Source organism: Cryphonectria parasitica, assembly GCF_011745365.1.
Source record: "Cryphonectria parasitica EP155 unplaced genomic scaffold M406scaffold_10, whole genome shotgun sequence".
Classification (NCBI taxonomy): domain Eukaryota; kingdom Fungi; phylum Ascomycota; class Sordariomycetes; order Diaporthales; family Cryphonectriaceae; genus Cryphonectria; species Cryphonectria parasitica.
The window spans coordinates 946,302-968,131 of record NW_024468918.1 but is presented as its reverse complement, the minus strand read 5'-3'; the positions used below and the strand labels follow the sequence as shown (position 1 = coordinate 968,131).

The window sequence follows — 21,830 nt, the reverse complement described above, 5'->3', positions numbered from 1 at the left end:
TTGTGGCCTCCTCCCAAATGTTTGCACTCCTGCAGCCTGACTTGCGCGCATATTGTCAGTGGCTCCAAGATATTGGATCGAGATATGCCTAAATGCAATACATTCCACCATAGTACGACTGGAGAAGGCTATACCATATTCAACCCCAGTCGTGACGCAGGAACTAGGCAAGATGTTCCGAGTTTCACCGGACGGTTAATTAGTAAACGGATGCTACATGCATATTACCGCGCATGGTCAGGGTGGTGTCCTGGGGGGCAAACCTTGGAGCGGATGACTGGGAGATCAAGCAATCAGCGCAAGGTCTTGGATTGTCTAGCTTCTGCAGGAGCTACAGGTGACAAGAAGATCGGTCCGTAGACTCTGACAACCTGGTTAATTGAAGGATCATCGAAACATGTTTAATATGGAAAAGTATGGTAGCCTGCATTGGCTTCAAACCGCATGGCTTGGCATTTTCTACTTTACCTTAGACCAGGGTCGCCATATTACCATACATGGTCATCAATTAATCTCGGAGCCCACGTTCCTGAACCGCCCAGCTTTTCCAGCAGGATTGTGGGTCGAATATCAGCATACCTCGAAGCTAAGTTACCTCTTGAGGGATTGTCGAATGGCTGGCTTCATACCTCTTTGCTAGTGATTGTTAAAGGCGTAAATTATGATTCATCAGAAACCTATGTCGCCATTTCGAGTTATTCTATAGCTGCCACTCAATGATAATTTGCAAGCCTTCCCCGGGTACTAAGTATTTTCGAGGGACTGAAGGAGTTTGAGACGTGTGGCTTCAAGTCCAATCATGGCTCTGCTTCGATCTGTATTGCCAATAACTGTTGAATGCCGTGTCACACCTGGTAGCCATACGATCTGGTGGTATAGCGAGACGTTTTCTTGTTTGTCACAAGATTGTGCCGACGGGGTTGCCAATCTTTTTTCTCTTCTCACCTGTACATATAATCGTACCACAAGGCCCAGTCCAAGAGTTCAACTTGATATCGAGAAAAAATGGTAAGCCCAGTCTAGAACCAGGATACTCTTGAATGTTGGCCCAAATAGACTTCTTTAAGCATTATTACGACTGACCATGTCTGTCAACAAATTGTAATCGAATACTTGAGTGCGAGTGAAAGAAACTTAGATTATTTCTCGGCTCTCTCCTCTTTGTTCATGAGAAGGGGACGATCATTATGTGCAGGAAGGAAAAAAGAAAAGAAGGGGGGGGGAGTAAATGAAGAAAGACAAGAAGTAAAGAAAAGGTGTCAAAGATGAAATGAGGAGCAGTATATGTTTAGTCTACAAAACAGTTCCAGAGTTGCGTACTTTCTTTCAATACGCAAGGAAAGGCAGGACAAGCAGGGCCAAATTCCACTTGTTTTCAATGAGCTTGCGCCTATATCTGGTTCGAGGAAAAGTGAACATACGATCCTAAATTATGGAAATATTAGAAGCTGAATAAAATAATACGATGAATATTGGGTTAAAAAAAACTAAAGAAAGCCGGACTGCTTAACTAAGTAAGCTTCAGAAGATCACCTGGACACCTAGTCCGAAGGAGGATGGCATTCATGATAGTACCAGAGGTGTGAGTTCCTCCGCATCCGATCCTTCCCGAAGCCTTTCTGCATGGAGATAAGGAGTATAAATTCCGAATATACGCCTATATTCAGCACCGGGACGTCCATAATCCATGACATCCTTTTCTTCATTGATTCTCAAAGTCACCATCGCCAGACCGCGCTACACCAACAACAGCGAAGATGAAGGTACTTGTGCTTGGCCCGCCCCGCACTGGGACTCAATGTAATTGGACTCTCAACCCTAAACACATCGTCACACGAGCTTAAGATAATCGCAGCCCTGGCAGATGCTCTTGCTTTGATAGGCGTCTCGCCTATCTATCACATGAGAGACGTCGGAAAGAGCGGCCATCAAGACCTGTGGATACAAGCCCTCCAAGCAAAATACGAAAGTATTGGACACACATGGGGTCGGCAGGATTTCGACGAGCTTCTTACCGGCTATGAGGTTCACAAACTCCACACCCAAGTCCCGTGAGAGTGCAGGAGGCGTCTTGCTGACATATAGAATTGCTGGGTCTAGGGAGTCTCTGATTTTCCCGCCGCGATCTTCCCAGAGGAGCTCATCAAATCGTACCCGGAAGCAGCTATCATTCTTTCTACCCGCTCTGAGGATGCCTGGTACAAGTCCATGATGTCAACCTTGTGGCATGCGCACGCCAACCGACCAGCTGTGAGCACTTCTCGTATGGCGCCGCTGTCTGAGAGATACCACACACACTGTTGGGACAATGATTTCCCTGCCAACGGGCGCAAATACTACCAGGAACACAACGATAGAGTACGCAGCCTGAGCAAAGGTCGGAAATTCCTAGAGTATGACGTGAAGGACGGATGGGGCCCGCTTTGCGAGTTTTTGGGTGTGCCAATTCCTAACGAACCCTTCCCCCGCAAAGATGATTGGCTCGAATACAAGCAGCAAGTTGCGGAAGAGGAGAAGACCAACAGCAAATGAGCAGCATAGAAGAAGAGAGTTCCAAGCTGAAATAAACCTCAGACCATCAGAGCAAATGTTAGGTGACTTTGTCGAGACTTCAGCGGTGGCAACTTTACGAGAGTGTTGTACGAGGAAGCTGTCGGCTTAATATGTATAGAATGATCCTCCATACGAGGAGTTCTGTTTGTCAGTAATAGTCTTATTGTAGAAGGCACTCTAGGGGCTGTACAAATGGTAGAAGGGAAGATGGTTCTTCAATTAATCTATCTCAAGGCACGCTTGCCAATTGCCTTCTATATAGAAAGGCAATTGGCACTAGTCCCAACTGGGCTAGCGTACCTAGCGACTCACTGCCTTTCTATTGAATGGCCCAGGCCAGTGAGTCAGGGTGGCCAGCCAGGCCTTATTCACTCGAGGCCCCTATGGCCTCTGCCACACTTATAGTGCATACCTTTTATTATCATATGCCTTTCTTTGATCCGACACTTATTTCAGACCACCAATCTCATGTATACACGTTGAGTTTTTATACAGACAGAAAAATGCAAAACCCAGAAAGACCCATCCATTTGCTGTCAATGCAGCTTAGCCTGAGCTCAGCCACGTCGCTGCGTTGCCTGTTTTCAGAAATCGGCCTTGAAGCTGCCTGAGATGGTTGGCTCCTGCATGTTCAGAGTCAGTCACCTACAGAATTTGTGGACAGATTTGCGTTGGCCTTCAAGGGCTGCATTAGTTCATGGCTGCGGTGGTGGCTGAGCCGTTTCCTACCACAGCATGCGACGCTGACCGCCTGCTTCCAAGGCTTAAACGTTGTGTCGCGACTCCCTGTTGCATGCGTTTATGCAAGATTATGTATCAAATGAGGAGTAAGCCAGTAAGATAACGGTAAGAACAATAGTCACCCCTCACAAGTACTCACCAGAAATCGAATTCTGACTTGGCAGAGTTTGATGTGCCTCCTAGGTATACCTTTCAGTTCTCACACAGTTCCTTCGGGAGATAGCACACAAATCGTGCCTATATCTGCTCGACAATCAAAATACGAAGGCCGACAAAGATACGCAAGATAATCTACTACACGGGCTGGCGATGCCCGGAGAGCTGCCGTCAAGCACGTCCTTTGAATCCCTGGCAGTGCCACTAGAAATGGGCTGGAAGAAGATATGGATAGCTTGACCGATGAGGCTCCGGCAACCAGCCTTTCCAGCGCAATGAGTGCGACAGCATGTTACCTTGCTGTTCCAAATTCGTAGGCTGACTGAAGTGTGCTTCTTAGTTCCCTCCGTCGAGACTCCTCCGAGTCTGCCGTACGATGTTTGCTTCGGGGTGGTAGGTCAACCGTCCGCTGGCCGTATGTTCAAACCTTTCACTAAGCAATTATTAAAGCTCTTGATGGAAGCAAGCTCCACATATGATAAATTAGGCCCCCCTCAGGACGTCGCTCCCGTGCAAGTCACTTGTCTCGACAGTCTCGACAACGCAATTATGCTCCGATACGAAGGTAGTGGGACAAATGCCGGGTTTCTACTTTCACAAGGCCTATCACGACTTGTCAGAGAGAAATCTGTGACCTTCACTGCATCCTTAGGTGCTCCGAAGGGGCGACAGTCTACGTCATCTAAAGATGTCAATAGTTACATCCGAGTCCGGCCTTTAAGAGTCGTTGTCTACGGCTTCCTCTCTGATAAGGATACAGTCACAAATATATTGGACAAAGACAACCTGTTCCTCCAACGCCCAGAGGAGTCCGAGTATGATAGAACGGTGAGATATGTGAATCCCATGTACTTCACTCGCCCCGGAGAGGAGATACCGAGGATGCCAAATCCGTTGGCTGTTGCCTCGCTGAGAGACAAGTCTGCAGCTTTTGATGAAGAGCAGCTCGGAGAAGTCATGAAGATTTGAGTGCTTAGGATATTCGACGAGGCAAGCGGGGCAAACGTAAGCCTTGCTTCGGAGAAGGTGAAGCAAAGTTCGAGGATTATCTCGACCCTTAAAGAGTTCGTTCAAGATTCCCTGATTTTGTTGTTCTGGCTAACAGAGACATATCTATAGGCACCAACTTATTGCACTTGCTACAATGATTGAAAGGGAGCAAGGTGCGCTAGACGGCAACTCAAAATACCCCTCACTTTGGCAGCCGTCTATTGAAGGGGGAAACCAGGTGTACATATATTTCCTGAAACCTCACTACATGTCGTCTCATGGCCAGCTAGGCGCCCCATGTCCTGCACTTACTTACTTTAATTTTATGCGTCTCTAGGTATCGCCATGTCGTCACCAAATCTCTTCAGAGCGTGCCTTTGCCGAGCTTAAGGGGAGGCATACTGGGTGATGTACTTCTGATAACTCCTTCCGTCGTCGATTGCATGAATTTCGCTGACGTTGTCTCTAGGAAATGGGCTTGGGAAAGACGCTCTCTACCCTAGCTCTCATTTGCCACCATCTCGACAGAATATCCAACGCCGCCACGCCTCAGACATCCCGCATGTCCAGAGCAACTTTGATAGTCACCCCAAAATCAAGTATGTTTATGAATACTAACCTTGTGGAATTTGCGACTCTGGCTTGTAACTGCTTGGCTAATTTTGACCGGCCTTGCTTTGCAGCCATCTATGGCTGGCAACAACAGATAACGAGGTAATTATGAGCTTGCCTCTGGCTCTTCCTATCAAAACCACTTGATCTAATCAATATGTGCAGACATATTCGACCGGGAGAATTGAAATCATTGGTATACCATGGCCACAAACGGCAAGATTCGGCCGCGGAACTGCACAACAACGACATAGTCTTCACTACGTATGACACGCTTCGTTCAGATTGGGCAATCTATGGTCCTCTGTATGCTTGTTCTTGGACGAGAATTGTCCTAGATGAAGGTCAGTAATCATCTCCTTCATCACTGCATTATCTTTGGGCATAGAAGAACTTACGCGGCTCGTCTCACTCATACAGCCCACAAAATCCGCAATCGTTCATCCCAGATCTTCCAAGCAACATGTGAAATTCCTGCACACTACCGGTGGTGTCTGACTGGTACACCGATCCAAAATTCGCTCGATGACTTCGGCTCTCTGCTAGCCTTCATTAGAGTCCCGCCGTTCGTGACGCGCGATCAGTTCAAGTTCTGGATATCCTCGCCCATTCTCTCGAACCGCGAGCACTCCTTGCATACACTGCGGAAGCTCGTGTGCGCAACCTGTTTACGGCGTACCAAAGCACACCCTTACCTGGCATCGACGCCGAAACTGCCTCGAAAAACGGAGTACGTCGAGATTGTCGAATTGCTCCCTCAAGAGAGGGAATTCTACGAGTTTTTCAAACGAAGATCGTATCTACTTGCTAGCAATGATGCAGTCCCGGATCCAAAGGCTACATCCAAGGCAACGAACAAGCGACGAAAACTTGACGCCAGTGGATCTATCTCCGGAAAACAGCGTCGCAAGAGCACTGGGAACATCATGATTCTCATATCTGTGTTACGCATGATCTGTGATCACGGCCAGGCGCTGCTGCCTCGAGTGGCCTTGGAAGCATGGCAGAATCACAACGAAAACAGAGTCAGTTGGACTCTACTCTGCACAGCGTCAGAACAGGAGCGCAGCTGTTGTATTTGTAGCTACAAAAGCTATGGCGAGGATGAAGAGGTGCAACAAGCCGACTTGACCGAGTTCTCGTGCAAAAAACACGTTGCATGCGAGACGTGCTTGAAACCGGCTGATGGAGCAGCGCTGGCGTGCCCAGTGTGTTCGACAGGCCGATTAACCTCGCCTCTACCAGGTCTGGGGCGTGGCATCGGCTCGCCTCAGGCACCCTCTTCCAAGGTTTCAGCATTGCTGCGTAATATCGCGGCTATCCATGAGAATAAGGATCCTAAAGATGAAACCCAGTCACCAGCCAAAAGGTACTCTGAAATTTCTCAGGAAGACGGATTGAAAAGGTCTCTATCCATGCTTACCAACCCTTTGCTGACGAATTACGACAGTGTCATCTTCTCCTACTGGACTGGCATGCTCGACATGATATCTTGTGCCTTAGACCCTCGACTCTCGTCCCTCAACCTTTCTGCCGTACGGATCGACGGTCGTTCCACATTACAGCAGCGTGACGATGCTCTCAATCGATTTAATTGCGACAGACGTTGCGTAGTTATGTTGGTTACTATTGGAGCTGGGGGTGAAGGGTATGTAATTCGTCGGCACACGAGTGCTGCTCTCGGCTATCGAGCCATAAGAGAAGAGAGACTACGAGAAACATTACTAACCTATGGCCCGACCCAAATAGCATGGATTTGACCGTCGCACCCGACGTCCATATCGTTGAGCCGCAGTGGAATCCTATGGCTGAGGCCCAGGCAGTGGATCGCGTACATCGTATTGGGCAGACTAAGGACGTGACAGTCACAAGGTATTGTGTGAAGGACAGCATTGAGGAGGTGAGTACTCCTACTCCATGTGCAGGAATCTTGGTAGCAATAACCTCAAGATTGATATTCTCTAACAACACATTTACTGAACAATGATTATCTGGTTTTCAGTATGTTCAATGGATACAAAACGACAAATTGAGGCTGATCAGCCAGTCATTCACGTCCTCGGAACAAAGCGAGAAGACAAAGGAGGAAGACAATCTTGTGGAGCAGCGATGGGAGGTGAGTACTAGAAGCCCAACGAATATTGTATTTTTGAAGTTTGTACACTCATACCGTATTTGCAGAAACTCCTCGAATTTTTCAAGTAACTTGAGTAAAGAATACGCCCTATCTATAAGTACCAAGTAGACGTAAATGAATTCAAGAGAGATCGAGGTACACAAATCAACTGGGTGCGTATAGCTCGCTCTGGCTCTTGAATAATGAGGGTGTGAACAACGACGCAGAATCAGATGAACTAGCTCTCGCAACTCCGACTTTCAAGCTTCTCTTGAAAATTAGCAATTCATTTTCTAGTCAAAGTCTGCTGGTACATTTTGGCCATGATTGATCTTGTATATAGGAGACTTAAATCATGGATGACCAAACCTTGTTACAGAATTTCTTCCCCATTCCTGACTTAACATAATTACTTGTGAACTATCGATATAATCTTTATATACTTAAGTATATACACACTCAAATAAGTCAATCAAGTACACGTAGTTCATAAACAGCCCGACCACCTGCAGCCTCCACATTAAGGCGTGATCTTCTTTCACATCGGTAGGGCGTGCCTTCAACTCAGCAAAGGTGAGTTGTCAAACCTGCGCCACCCCCAGTCGCAACAATTAGTGTGGTGGAGCTTGCCTCCTCTGTACTTGCATAAACTTTCCTTCAAATCCAGATGTAGTGCCTGCCCGATAACATGCATAGAGCTATGTATACAAGCCCGCCTCCCAGCCTTATTAAGTCCTGGCCTAACTCCCCCTCCTTTCTAGAACGCAATAACAAATCGCTGTCACGAAAAATGGCGAACCCGAATGCCTCGCAGCAAGCCTTTGAGAAAGCCAAGACTACTTTCAAGAAGCATTTGAAAGATGAGAAGCTGTTTGAGGATTTGTTGAAAATTACTAGTATTGAAAGGGTTTATGAGGCGATCGAGCATTTGCAGGCAAAGCAAGACTCTGAACGACGCATACGACGTCTGCATAAGATCAGCAGCTTTCTCAACAAGCTTTCAGCATACGCCAGCGCTGTCGACACCTTCGTGCAGGTCAAACCAGAAATAATGGCTTTGGTCTGGGGGCCTATCCAAGTCTTGTTGGTATGGACTGATAACGTTACCAAGTTTGCTGATGCTGTCGTCGCTGCTATGGAGCAGATCAGCGATGCCTTGCCCCATTTCGTTGACATAACCAAGATCTTTGGCAATAATGATATGCTGAGAGACAAGTTGGCGCTATTTTACCAAGACATCCTTGAGTTCTACACTGTCGTCTTCGACTTTTTCAATATGTCGAGTAAAGGAAACCCCCTCTCCTCTAGCCGGTTGCCAGATCCAGATCTGCTTGCTTTGCTGACCACCTGCACATTCAGGACCCAGAATCTTCTTTGAATCTGTGTGGCCAAAGCAGAAGGCCAAGATCGATGTTCTCGTCAGCCATATCGAACGCCACACCGCTCTCATGAGGAATGAGGTCTCTTTCCGGCATATACAAGAGGAGCATGAAGCTCGAGTCAAAGCTCTCGCACATTTCGATGGGCAAACAAGTTCCCAGGAGCTACAAAAGTTCCAAGCTCTACAAAGTCGAGTCGCCCCCCAGGCTTACAACGATCGCCTAGACTACTTGCTGAATCGCTTGTCGGAGGGTTCAATGAAGTGGCTTATGCGTGACAAAACTTTGTTGGAGTGGCTGGACATGACCAGCTCGGCAGCGCGTTACCTATGGTTTCATGGTATACCGGGAGCAGGCAAGTTTTGTTGATACTGGTCATTCCTAGGCATTTAGATGCGCTTCTTGGGGTGTGGGAAGCTCATCATGGATTCCAGGCAAGACATATCTTTCGGCATCGACGGTCAAGGAGGCCAGGAAACATCATCAAACACTCTTCGCGTTTCCGAGCCACACCTCTGGAAGCAGCACTACGGCCAAATCCATTCTGCAGTCTCTGTTATTCCAATTAGCATTCAATGCTAAAGACATACAGTCTGCTCTTGTTGGGTCTGACGAATGGGACCTGGTCAGCAACGCGAACAAGGTCTCGGAAATTTTGAAGACCATGCTGAAAGTTGGTGGACCTACGTACATCATCATAGATGGACTAGACGAGATGGAGGCATTCGAGCGTGGGATACTCTTGCAAAAGCTCCTTGAATTGGATGACTGTACCGAAACAAGAGTCCTCGTCAGCAGCAGGCCCGAGGACGATATTGAGAAGATGCTCAAGACCAATGCCGCGAGCATCACCGTGAACGAGGAGAACTCAGCTAGCATCCAGGCATATGTGAACCAAAGAATTCGGGACTGGATGGGCAACACAGATTTTGTCCAGGAAGCCCAGGAGCAGATACGGCACCTGTTGGCCCCCCTTGCGGCAAATGCAAACGGTAAATTGTCTTACACGCTCCTTAATACATCAATCTGCCCTGGAGGACTAACGGGAATGTTTTCGTTGACATTTACGGCATAGGCATGTTTCTCTATGCTCGCATTGTCCTGGATACCGCTGAGGGACTGACCAGTCTCGAGGAAATTGAACGAGAACTTAGAGCACCCCCTAAGGACTTGGATGAAGCGTAAGTCTGAGAACCTAGACCTTGAAATGTTCAGGTAGTCTGGAAGTAAGGCTCATGCTTTGATGTATAGGTATTCTCGAATATTCGCACGAATCAACGATTTGTCGCCACCCTTGCAACGAAAAGCAAAGATGATCTATAGCTGGATCGGTTGTGCCCCCATTCCTATGACGCAGCACGAGATGGAGCAAGCCTTGGAAATTGCCTCGGGCAGCAACGATGCAGCTCCTATTGTTATGGCCAGCGTGAATTTTGTTCGCATATGTGGTGTAGCTGTCGAAGTTGTGGACGAACGACCGTGCTTTGTGCACTTCACCGTTAGCGAGTAAGTACAGTAATGAGTAATCAAGATCGAGTCCTGCGACTACACCAGTCTCGAACAGCAAATTGCCTCCAGTGACTAACAAACCTGAAGATATATTGTCGGGCGGAAGCTCACCGACTTCATGAGCAAGGCTGAAGCTAACTACATCCTTGCTAAATCTACATTGATATATCTCTGCTCTGGGATATTCGACCAAGAATTGTCTGACAAGCAGCTTGATGAGAACATCCTCGCTGGGAGATACCGACTTCACTGGTTCGCCTTCACTCAATGGATTGCCCTCACTAAATCCTGTATTGAAGAGTCCAAGGACTTGTCGGCCTATCCAGACCTGCGCGAACTCCTTTGTCGCCTAGTAGTCGATCTGAGCAACTCTGACTTTGAAGGTGAGGTCGACCTCGAAGACACCATCCTCGGGGACATTGAGTCAGGCTGGCCAGACATTGTCCATATGGTCTGCGGAGTCTCGCAGTTCCGCCAGGACGATAGCCAGGCTGATTGGGACTACACTAACCGTAAGCTTGTTTCTACTATTTCTATTTTTTTTTTTAATTTTTTTTAACACAGGATACCATTCTTGAACTGAACCGGGAAAGTAACAAATGCCAACCCCGCAGGCAACGAGTGGGTGAATAAGGACCCTTCCACCATGTCGACCATGTGGGCTCGCATCTACCAGCGTTTCCGGGCGCTGGTATGCGACAAAATAGAGCACCAAAAGTCTATTTGCCACTGTGTAATGCTCAAGAGGCATTACGGGACCAGACTCTTCAAGTGCTCATTCCCTAGCTGTAGCCTCAGCCGGCAGGGATTTGACACTCGCAAGGCCTGCGACACGCATGTCAAACGTGAGAATCACGGGCGGCCTTGGAAATGCACCGTGCCAGACTGCGAGTTCGCCGTCATCGGCTTCTCCAGCAGATGGGATGCAGATTCTCATTGGCAGACACATCACCGCATTTCCAAGCCAACCTCTACACACCACGTACCCCAGGATGAGTTCTCGCCTGACGAGCTCCAGGTCCTCTTGTTTGAGTTTACAAAGGCTGGCAACGTCGACGGGATACAGCGTCTTGGACCTCAAATTGCCTCGCACGATGAGGTTGTGAAGCCCGCGGTACTTCTGGCAGCAAGAATGGGATCGCTGCCGATGGTCGAAGTCTTGACCGAGTAGTCCGAATGGTGGCTCAGTCCAAATTTTCGCGATGCGAGATTCTACCCTGCTGTCATGAAGAGCGACAACCCAAACCTCTTGCTCTGGTTCCTGAAAAAACTGTTGGACTCGGAACGTAATGGTTCTATCCGCGCTCAATACAACTGGCTGGCTGGCGAGGCCGTCGCTACCAGCTCACCTGACATGTACGCCGCGTGGGAGGATTTTTTTCTCGACCCCGAGCGCGGGCTCAAAGCCGCTTATCCTTACCACTCCGGATCGATGCTGGATTATTGGGGAAACAAGATCTCCTTTCGGGAGATGAAAAAGATCCCTCGTCGCTCCGTCCTCTTTTCTAGTTGGGCCTTGAATGCGGCCAAGAAGAACACACTGTTCGAGGTTCGGCTCATCCGAACGTGGCGCCGGCTTGTCAACATCGTCCTCGGCGGTAAACCTCTAGATAGGGTATTCCTAGGCTATACGCTAGTGGGTCTAGCGCTGTCCCCCAAGCCTTCCATTACGCTGGCCGCGGAACTACTGCGTCTTGGGGCCCCCATTGACTTTCCGAACAAAATGGTCATCGGCACTCCCAGTGCCAGCTCGAACAATTCTCAACAGTTCAAGCAAGAAGGGCAGGCAAGATCCCGACGCAAGATCGAGCTGACAGGGATGACGGCACTACATTACGCAGTGCGAGGAACGTCGGAGCAGGCGGCAAAGTTTGTGCGATTCCTGCTTGAACAAGGGGCTGATCCGGAGTATGAGTATAATCGCAAGAAACCAGCAAATGAGCCAGGGGCAAGATTATTGCAGAAGTGGGTGGGCGAGACGTGGGACGAGCTCGTGAAGAGGACGGAGGGGGCGAGATTGGAAAAGAAGCGACAATATGAGGGAACATATGAAGACACCTACCGTTGCCTAGACGAAGAGGAGGAGGAACAAAACAAAACAAAGAGGCTGAGGCTTGCCTATATTTTGAACTAAGAGACAGAGGCTTAATTATATCATGACTTACGAGAAGCTGTGATGACAAGATTAATTCGTGTCACATGAGAAGGGTTGGTAAGGGGGATGGCCTGGTAGAAGGCACGGCATGTGATCAGGCAAAGTCCAGTAAAGCACTTAATAACACTGATTTGGTCTCAAAATGAATCCCGAGACTCTGGGTGAGTGTAGCCCGAAGCAATCAAGTCACCATTCAAACAATCATCTTTAGACACTTCGACACAACGAATGATGAGCAGGGAAAATGCAAAGAGAGAGGGAAAGAGCTCTACCAAAACTACACGATGGATTCGCTAGTCTCAGGTAATCACAAAGGCATTCTTCCGTACTCTTACTCACAAGACTGCCACGTCTTACAGAAGAAGAGAAAATCGACACAGTCTTGGATGAGAAATTTTACAGAACATCCTTGTTTAGACCTTCTCGAGACTAAGTCTCGGACCACTTCGGCATGTTTTCTCTCGAAAGTGGTGCGCGTCTCAGTAGCACAGTTTGAGTCACCTCGAGACACACGCCGGATGCGGTCTTCGGGACGGAAGGGTTCGTCCAAGCGGCAAGGTTCATTTTACCCTCTTAGAGAAGGTAGAAAGACAGGGGCTGAGAAGAAGTGAGAAGAAAGAAAACGAAGAAAAAAAAAAGGAAAGAAAAAAATGAACAAAACCAGCACATGCATATTGAGAGGGTTGGCATGGGTCTTTTCATGCGTAAGCCCATGCTTGGTTTATATGCAGCCAAGACAATATTCCTCCCCTGGAGCCGCTGCGGATGCTCCACCCACACCACACTGCCCCCAATATCAGCAGCGTCTCTGGCGGCTCCGTCAGCCCGCCCTGTCTGCTGTGAATCGTTGCCTCAAAGCCTTGTTTGTTGTGTTGGTGCTGGTCCTCAACAACTTTCCCTTCATCCCGTTTTGAAGAGGACAGAGTACTTGAGAACAGCCCAGGTGATCAAAGCCAGGAGTACTAGAAATAGTCTATCCAAGAATATTCAAGTAGCTGATCTCAGGCAAATTCGTCCCTTGATAGGAAGAGAGACGTTCGGCAGAGGTGTACCCATAGTTTACAGCGCATGCATCCCGTGGTACGTACTGTGGTCCATCCTCATGTCCCGGCCCCACGGAGCAGGCCGTACCGAATCGTGGAGACGACCTGAAGATTTCAGCCTCTAGCGCCTTCAATCAACTTCAATCAACGGTTCACCGGGGTCCTCCACTGCTCTTCTCGGCTAGCCTTTCACCGCTCTCCGGGTATCCACGTTTCAGTCATCCGACCGTCGTCACCTCTACTCTTCTTTCTTAGTCCCGCGGGCCTTTTTCTGGCTGTGTTTCCTTGTTTCGTTTTCTGCCTTCTCTCCTCCCCCTTTTCCCCTCTTATCCCTTCTTCAGACGAGGCCTGTCTATCGTTAAGGACGGGTCTTTTCCATTTTTGAGTTTCAAAGGCCTTGCCAAGGTAGATAGGGAGAACAAACAGCAACCCGACCATGGCCGGCTCCAATGAAAGGACACAGGAATGGATCATGGACCTCGAGGACCTCGATATGCTCGAGGACCCCGGAAGCCCAGCCACAGTACACCCAGCCGAGATCGAACTGCCGCGCTGGTCCACCGAGATCACTCCGGCCGGCCCAACATCAGCCGCAGCCCGACCCGCATCAGCAGCGACACAACGGCCATCGTCGACGGGGTCACAACCGTTGCCAGGCGCTGCGGCGCACTTGAATTTTGTGAGGACGCGTGGCGGTGGTTTCAGGCCCTCACCCGAGACCAGGCTGCGCAACAATCTGTTGGCCGCCGTCGGCTTCCTCGAGCTGGCCAACGCGGGCGATTTCGCCGCCAATGTGTGGAACGAGACGCCCGTGCCTAAGTACGCCCTTGCCATGATGGCGCTGGGGGGCATTGCGGCGCTTTGTATGATCTACTTCAGCGTGCGCGACGGGGTCTTGAGCTTGGCCAACCTGCGCGCCCTGCGCGAGGAGCGGCGGTACCTGCAGAGCCAGCGTGAGCTGCATTTGCGCGACGCCAACATGCTGCGCACCATCGACTGTTTTCTCGACATGAACACGCGCGAGATGGGCACCGAGCTCGTCGACCGCGTCGGCATGGACACCCTGCTGGGTTTTAGTTCTCTGGTCGTCGGCATCGGCACTTTCTTGGCCATGGACGGAGACCGCCACCCTGTGCTCTTTCGCGCGAGCAACCTGCTCACTGGGTACGTGGGCAACACGCCCTGTGTCCTGTTTGGTCTGGTCAACATCTCATGGTCGAGCTGGGTCTGGGCGCGATCAAAAAAGCAGCAGGCTGCCGCCCTGAGATATGTCAAGGGGTCCACGAGGATAGGCCAGATGCTGAGGAACCGGACCTCGAGCATCCAGATGCACGCCGCTTTGTAAGTAGTAGTAGTAGTAGTGGTCACCCTTCGTCTCTCTTCTCCATATCTGTCTTCTTTCGACATAACTCACACAAAAGCAGACATGGAATCTCGGGTATTGTCGCAGGTGCGGCCGCCATGGTGACCGCGACAATGTGGTGGGGTTACGTTGTTCTCCTGCCCTGCGTCATCACGTCAGGTCTGGTCAACCTCTTCTGGCGACGCCGTGTGGGTTACGAGCGGCCCCTGGTCGCCCATGAGATCACTTCCATCGATCAGGACACCGTCCTCGAAGCCCTGCGCTACGCAGACAGCTGCTGCCAGCGCATCTGGAAGGGCTATGTGCTGGGAAAAGACGCCTTCACCACGCTAGTCCCAGAAGCCGAGTCTCTCCTATGCGCTCTAGACTTTATTCAAAAGAACAACCTCTTCGAAGACCTCTGCCTGCGTCTCTTGAAGGATCCTGAGACCTCCCGCAGACTGCAGCAGACGTCTTCCGCTTCGCCGTCCTCTTCCACCGATAACTTTGCTGCAGCAGAGGCACCAGCCATCGATTGGCACCAGCTGGCCGCTGTCGAGGACGAGGCCTGGACGCAGCACGTTCTCAAGGTCGCCAGAGAGCTGATCAACGAGAAGGCGCTGCTGTCGTTTACCTACCAGGAGCGCCACCTGCTGGAAGTGCTCGGCTGTTACATGTGCCGAGGAGCAGAGTTTGGGAAGCGGAACCAGGACAAGAAGGCGGCCAAGAAATATTCTGCGCAGCCTCGCCAAAACGCACACACCTACGCTGGCAGGCACGGCAATGACTGGCTCTTTGGAGGATTCTCTCTCAGGGAGTCCGTCAAGGGGATGTTCCAACGATGACAAGTAAATGCTTGGGGTGTACAAACAGCATCTACTTTGGACAGAATCAACGGCTCCGTCTGCGGGACAAGACACATTTGAGCCAATGGGCAAGAAATATAGTGCTTAGCTAGCGCTCGAGGGTTGACCATGTGCGACAGTGTGAACGACTATTCTTTTGTCGTCAGCGAATTGTCGACACAAAACTGAGTACTTTTCTTTACTTACAGCCCGGCAGAAGTGCACACCGCCAGAGCAAGATGAAGACTTGCTCGTAAGTAAACTAGTTGTACTTGCGCCTGGGGAGGTCATGACAATGTTCGATCCAAGTAATGACGGGCCATTAGGAAAGATACTACAGAGGTATCATACAAATTAATATTAGAATGTTAAAGGTGGAATCACCACCTTCAGTACAGCGCAATGGAATAATTGTGATTGAAGATGCTGTTGAGGGAAAATCCTCTGAAGCTCTGTAGACCCTGTCGACTGTTCCTTCCTGCCCTCCTTCCTGCCCATAATCTCTTGAGTGAATGGGAAGGAACTATACTGGTTACTCGACTAGGTCTATACTGGATACTTTATTCAGGTACTTGAGCGAGTGAACCTTCGATACGGGCATATCCGCTGCCGTGCATGTAAATTATGTTCCCGAAGCGGTGCTGCTTTGTTGCGGCTGCTGTGGCTTATCAGTTCTGATAAGGTGGCCTTTCCCGAACAACCACAGTTTGTTAAGCGTGCAGCTGTCCTCTTTGCGCTGCTTCAACTTTCTCGCTCTCTTCAACAACAAGAGAACTTACAGCCTTGGGAAAAGGAATTAGGCCAGCCCTCTCTCTATTCCTTCACATTCCTTCTTTCTTCCCTCTTTCTCCCTACTTCCAACTGTCTACTATTTCTGCAAAGGGGCGCCGACCCAAGGCATTCCGACAACGAGCTCGTCCGCATCATCTCTCTGATCTCTTCCCTCAACACAACAAATAAAGAGGACAGAAAAAGACCAAGCAGCCAACGAACCTCCCTCCTCGGAGCATTACCTACCCTCAAGGAAACCAACCGCCACCGTCTCCTCCTCTGGCGCAAAGGCAACCGCGCCCACACACCAATTCAAGATGGCCACAGACCAAGAAACCTTCACCCTCCTCCCCTTGTCCATGAACCCGCAGTCCAAAGCCATCACCTCGGCCTCCACCTCCCGCAGCCTAGCCACCGAGCTCGACGCCCTCAACAACCTCCACCGCTCCCTCCTCAGCACCCTCGAGCACCCCCACGTCGTCCCGCCGCCCCCCGTCCCCGTGAACCCCAAGCGCAGCGCCCAGATCAAGAAGCTCCGCGAGACGGGCAACGACACCTTCAAGAACCAAAAGTACACCGAGGCCATCAGCTTCTACTCGCTGGGTCTCAAGATGGCCCTGACCCGCCCTGCCTGGGAGCCCAACGGCCTCGTGCGCGACGAGGCCGCCATGCTGTTTGCGAACCGGGCGCAGGCCCACATGGAGCTGCGCGACTGGGTGCGCGGCGGCGCCGACGCCGAGTGCAGCGTCGAGGCCAAGAAGGTTGGGAATCCCAAGGCGTGGTACAGGCGAGGACGGTGTCTGTTTGAGATGGGCAGGTATGAGGAGGCCAAGGAGTGGGTGGGGAAGGGTCTGGAGATGGAGGGGGAGGATCTGGAACTGATCAAGCTGCTCAAGGAGATTGAGGCCAAGCTCTGAAAGTAAGAGTCGGGAATAGTTAAAGGGGGGAGGCGTAGGGAGGAACTTGAAGTGGCTTGGCTTTGACGGGGAAGTTTTGCATTCATCCTTGCCCGGCTATCTTCACGAGAAGGGGCTCGAGGTACGGAGGGTTCTGGCTCGGGGTCGGATTACAGGTGTTAAGGCGTTGGGACATTTCATATTTCGACATGTAGGCCTCTGCTTCTCCGCTTCCTCCTGCTCTCGCGCCACGCACATACACAAGGGACCTTTTGCAATGGCAGTGGCATTGTTGATACTAAAAGGTCCCAAGAGAGGCAAAAGCGGAGGAAGTTTGTTTTATACGCATCAGGACTCATGATACTGAATGCCATTATTCCATCTGATTGAAATCCTCTCGGTATATTGTGTCCTGACGCCAGACTGCCCAAATGGACGAAAAAGTGGGAGCCAAAAGTACATGCTGATGTCCACCGCACTCGCCTTTCCTGGGGACTAGATATGGATTTGATTTCATTGTGACGCAGCTCACTTGTCTGTCCCCTTGCTGGATGGGTATAAACACTCTCGCTGATCGACTCCAGGCCTCTCTTCCTTGGCCGGTTCCCGCCTCTCCTGAAAAGTAAAGCAAACAAAACATAAAGAACAATTGCAATGCTAGTTTCCTCCTGACCTGCTGTCCCATGCCGACATGGATAATGGACCTTCAAGTATGGTCTCATCCGGCTTCGTGATGACCAATATACTTAGGAGTGACGAACCTTCTCTTGTCTTTCTCCTCCGCTCTCTCTCTCTCTCTGTCTCCAATTGTGTAAAGCCATAATCATGAAAATTTACACTGAAGGCACCCACGCCGCGGGTTGGGTGCTTCTTGTGATTGATGAAAGCTCCGGGGGCCCTTGGCCGCTTTCGACTTCTTCCCCTTTCATGTTGTTGGTCCGGAATGCAACTGGCTTGTTCCGTCGGCGTGGTTCTGTGGAGATGCCGTTATCGTTGTCGTTCAAAATGTCCAAGTACACGTATATTCATTCGAGAAAGAATTTGGTGTTCTATGCGGCGGCGGCGATCTTCTCCCCGTCCTTCTCGCTCAGACCCTTCTTCTGACCAGCTTTTGAGGGGGCACGCTGCCGCATGACAGCGTCCTGGCCGCTCATGCGCCTGCCCAGGGCCCGTTCTAACTTGGCGCCCAGGGCGAGCTTCTGGAAGACGGTCTGCTGGTCCGTGTTGAGCTCAACACGCTGCTCGCTCAGCCTCTTGTTCCCCTTGTCCAGGCGCTCGATGCTCTCCCCGATGTTCTGGATCTCGGCAACGGCGCTGTCGTTCGTGGCAGTGGTCTGGATGGTCGGGGCGGTAGAGTAGACGCTGTAGCGGACCGAAGCCCGTGTCGACGTGCGAGTCTGTTCGGAGTCCTTGTCAGACGACATGTTTGCTAAGTGGTGATGGTATCCTCGCGTATTTCCGTCCATTTTTGCGTAGACAGACAGCACTGCGCCTTGTCAAAGAAAGGAGAAATATTTCTTGACAAAAACAATGATATTCGTGGAAACAGCAGGGCTGAGGAGAGTATACAATGTATAGGTGAAATTTGTAAAGGTGCGTCTAGGGGTGTATAAAGGTGTGGGTGGGTAGGTATGCCAGGCTAGGGAGGCAAAGCGAACCAAGGTTCAACCACAAGCACCAAAGGGGGGAGGGGGGGTTTGTTGATATCAGGAACCTTGGATGTGACGACGTGACGTGACGTGACTACAACAGATAGAGAGAGAGGCTAGGCGGAAGTTGAGAAGAAACAAGGTACGATCTGCGCGACCCTGGATTAGAGAAGAGAGGTGACGTACCGAGGGCGCCATAATTGGGCGGGCTGATTCGAGAGAAGTGGGCATTGTCCGAAGGATGTCGTGTTCAACCGTCGACAAAAAAATGACTGTAATAATAATGATAACAAAGGGCCGTAAGAAGGAGGATGACGGGGAGTTCTCAGCTGCGATGAAGGCGGTGGATGATGGGATCCTGAAACGAGAGCACCTTGTTCTTCCTTTCGACTTTTCAGGAAGTCGAGCGAGGGAAGAGAGAAAAGAGGAAGGGTGGTAAGAAAGTAGGATAGAGAAAGGGAGAACAAGAGAGAGTAAGTAAAGATTGAGATAAAACGGGTCCCGAGCCGGTGGAGAGAGCTGAGAAGTCAGGGCAGACGAAGTTGTTCGACCAGGGGGGGGGAGAAGAGGGAGGAGAAAAGAAGTAGGAGGATCCAATCAGCCCGCAACCCAGGATATTCTGGAGAACGAGAAGAAAATGACGAAGAACGAGAAAAGACAAAGAGATAATTTCGAGCCTCGGTACAGGTGAAGCGAGTCGGCCAACAGTTGGCCTGTTTCGAAGGTGTTTAGAATGATCTGGGAGGGGGTAAAAGCACAGGCAGCACGGACCGGACAAGATCAAGACGGTCAAGTCAGCAGAGAATAAGTGGAGAAGCTGTATGTATCGGATTGGTCCAGGTCCATGTGTCAAGAGAAAAGAAAGAGGAAAAGGGAAAAGAAAGGAGTCATGAAGGGACAGGATAGAAAGAAAGAGGCGTCAATTCATTCAATTCCACACTAGGTAGTGTGATAGGGAAGGGATGAGGGATGAAGGATGATAGGCAGCGGAAAAGGGAGGAGGCGTGGGGGGCTCTCGCTAAGAGAGGTCAATCACTTGGAGGGAGGCGAGGTAGCCCCTCCTTGCCTTCCAAGCAGGGTGGGTGCTATGCGTTATGTTGCAGCCGGGGTCCCGCCTGCTTGGGGCGGCACCTGCGGCCCTAAACCCACAGCGTGCATAATGCTAAGTACGTTTAAACACGCCAGTACAAAGTACGTAGTAAGCGCATTTGTACACTGGTCAGTACCACCTGTCAGGCTTGCAGTGCAGTGTACACCATGGCACAGCGCTTCTTTGTTTGTGCAGTAGAAAAAAAAGAGAAAGAAAGAAAAGCAAGAAAGAGAGCGCGATGAGAGAGCGAGAGAGCCGAGCAGATGCTGTCCTGCAAAAGAGATCAAGACCCATAACGTCTGCGCGCCCGCAATGCTGCGGTCACGAATCAAATGGTCCATCTACATGGGTCAATGGGAAGAGGGGGCTTGGGAAACTCCTTGCCAGGATTAGGATGGGCACTGGGCAGCCTGTGCCCGACTTGGTTGGTATCTCCATGGTGGCCGGGTGGCAAGCTAGCTCACAACAACAGGGGCTTCCCCCCACCTCCTGGGTATGCGCACGCTGTGCATGTGCTGTGCCCTCCTAAAGACGAGCCTAAAAGACCACTGAGGCGTCCACGCACAGAAGGGCCCACAACGCAAGCACAGGCCCCCCCCCCCTCTTCCCTCAAGGCCGCCCTCCGCCCCAGTCCCATTGGTGTGCGATCGATCCTCGCAGCATCTTATGCAGGATAACATCCGCCGCTACGGCGTTTCAAACCCACATGGCAAGTGTCCATCAGGACGGAACACCGACAGCGCCTTGACGCGTGGATAGCAGGGATTCCTGGGCACGATCGACTACAGGGTGAGTATGCAAGATATGAAGTCATCCATTAATGAGCATCAAGCATATAGAATTACTGCTATAGCATATACGTACGCAGCTTACACTGCCATGGCTCTTTTTTAAAATCCTGGTATTATCATTGACAACAAAAGTCAGACCGTCTACAAGAACTCCAAAAAGACCTGTGTCCAGTGTCCGTCAAAGGCACCCAGGTCATTTCGAGAGTCGATTGCAATTCTTACTACTCAGCAACTCAGATACGAAGAGGGTGGTCAGACCTCCGCCACCCTAGCAGGGGAGGAGAAGCAGTAAGAAAAGAAGGAGGAGGAGGAGTAGGAAGAACAGGAACGGATCTTGTGAGACCATGATACAACAGCACGGAAGCACAGCAGCAAAACCAACACAACATTACGGCTCGGAACAAGGGTCAGGACCGGGGAGGTAGAAGAAGGACAAGGACAAGGACAACTACAACTCATCTCGCTATATCTTGGGCAGTGTCCATGGCCATAGTAGTTCTAATTTACAAGTCAACACCTCTTGTCGTACTTCTCGGCTGTGCGACCTGTCGAGTGGCCCGACCTTGTCATCCTCCTTTCATTTGTTGATTATTATGTTTATCATATTTTTTTCATGGCCTTTGATTCTCCCCCCCCCCCCCCGGTTTTCGTCTTCCTTCGGCTCTCACGTGCATTATCTCATTTTAGATCCGTCTGTTCAGCATAGCTGCTGTGCTGTTAGGCTGTGTGGGTGTGGTCTGCTAAGATGCTTCAAGTCCGACAACGAAACCCTTTCTTTATTTTGCCGATTGGTGGTTTGTTTTCCAAGGGCTGTCGATCTATCACTTCAGTCTCGGCGCTATCTCCCGCCCAAGACCCCAAGGTGGGTGAGCAGTGGGCTCTTCTTGGGTGGACACTTTTGCGTTCTTGCCTAAAAGCCTCCTTTCATGAAGCAGAAGAGGAGGAAACACACACACATCCCCGCCCCTCCTCCCAGAGAGAACACAAGAGACCCCGAGATTCCACACGAGACAGGTTGGGAGGAATAGGAACAGAAAAAGGAAAAGACCTCGGGCTACGTCTCACATCATCCGCCCCTCTTCCCTTTTGGAAGGGAAAAAAAAAGAGACAAGGGAAATGGGGGGACGAGATCGGGTCTCCATGCTACTGCGACTGGTGGAGCACCAGGAGGATCCCGCCTCGTTCGCCGGTC

The 21,830-nt window shown here is 50.5% G+C and overlaps 6 protein-coding genes across 6 annotated transcripts; 5 read left to right on the top strand and 1 right to left on the bottom strand.

Annotated features, from left to right (window-relative positions):
- Window positions 1-1,757: 1,757 nt before the first annotated feature.
- Window positions 1,758-2,478, top strand: M406DRAFT_232840 (uncharacterized protein; the record flags this gene model as incomplete). Its single annotated transcript, XM_040915917.1, has 3 exons — window positions 1,758-1,800; window positions 1,856-2,025; window positions 2,101-2,478. Coding segments are annotated over 3 exons (591 nt in total), but the record flags the coding sequence as incomplete, so codon positions are not given.
- Window positions 2,479-3,999: 1,521 nt separating this feature from the next.
- M406DRAFT_269047 (uncharacterized protein) lies at window positions 4,000-7,039 on the top strand (the record flags this gene model as incomplete). The annotated part of the gene is made up of 10 exons (XM_040917981.1): window positions 4,000-4,404; window positions 4,441-4,514; window positions 4,570-4,678; window positions 4,910-5,039; window positions 5,124-5,154; window positions 5,218-5,396; window positions 5,473-6,077; window positions 6,165-6,421; window positions 6,503-6,700; window positions 6,802-7,039. The coding sequence occupies 10 exons, from the start codon at window positions 4,000-4,002 to the stop codon at window positions 7,037-7,039; spliced, it is 2,226 nt and encodes a 741-aa protein (XP_040771314.1).
- A 919-nt stretch (window positions 7,040-7,958) lies between these two features.
- M406DRAFT_269589 (uncharacterized protein) lies at window positions 7,959-12,190 on the top strand (the record flags this gene model as incomplete). The annotated part of the gene is given in 10 exon segments (XM_040918016.1): window positions 7,959-8,451; window positions 8,528-8,911; window positions 8,982-9,539; window positions 9,623-9,728; window positions 9,799-10,053; window positions 10,144-10,568; window positions 10,671-11,226; window positions 11,245-11,598; window positions 11,671-11,782; window positions 11,867-12,190. 10 exon segments carry the CDS (start codon window positions 7,959-7,961, stop codon window positions 12,188-12,190), a joined length of 3,567 nt encoding a protein of 1,188 aa, XP_040771313.1.
- Window positions 12,191-13,981: 1,791 nt separating this feature from the next.
- M406DRAFT_230236 (uncharacterized protein) lies at window positions 13,982-15,279 on the top strand (the record flags this gene model as incomplete). The annotated part of the gene is made up of 2 exons (XM_040915827.1): window positions 13,982-14,595; window positions 14,679-15,279. Coding segments are annotated over 2 exons (1,215 nt in total), but the record flags the coding sequence as incomplete, so codon positions are not given.
- A 947-nt stretch (window positions 15,280-16,226) lies between these two features.
- On the top strand, window positions 16,227-17,497 carry M406DRAFT_324777 (uncharacterized protein). Its single transcript, XM_040919913.1, has one exon. It carries the CDS (start codon window positions 16,530-16,532, stop codon window positions 17,127-17,129), a length of 600 nt encoding a protein of 199 aa, XP_040771311.1. The 5' UTR covers window positions 16,227-16,529; the 3' UTR covers window positions 17,130-17,497.
- M406DRAFT_358595 (uncharacterized protein) lies at window positions 17,493-19,147 on the bottom strand. The gene is made up of 2 exons (XM_040923945.1): window positions 18,944-19,147; window positions 17,493-18,505 (listed from the first exon to the last, which is right to left on the bottom strand). The coding sequence occupies exons 1-2, from the start codon at window positions 18,986-18,988 to the stop codon at window positions 18,158-18,160; spliced, it is 393 nt and encodes a 130-aa protein (XP_040771310.1). The 5' UTR covers window positions 18,989-19,147; the 3' UTR covers window positions 17,493-18,157.
- Between the last annotated feature and the right edge of the window lie 2,683 nt (window positions 19,148-21,830).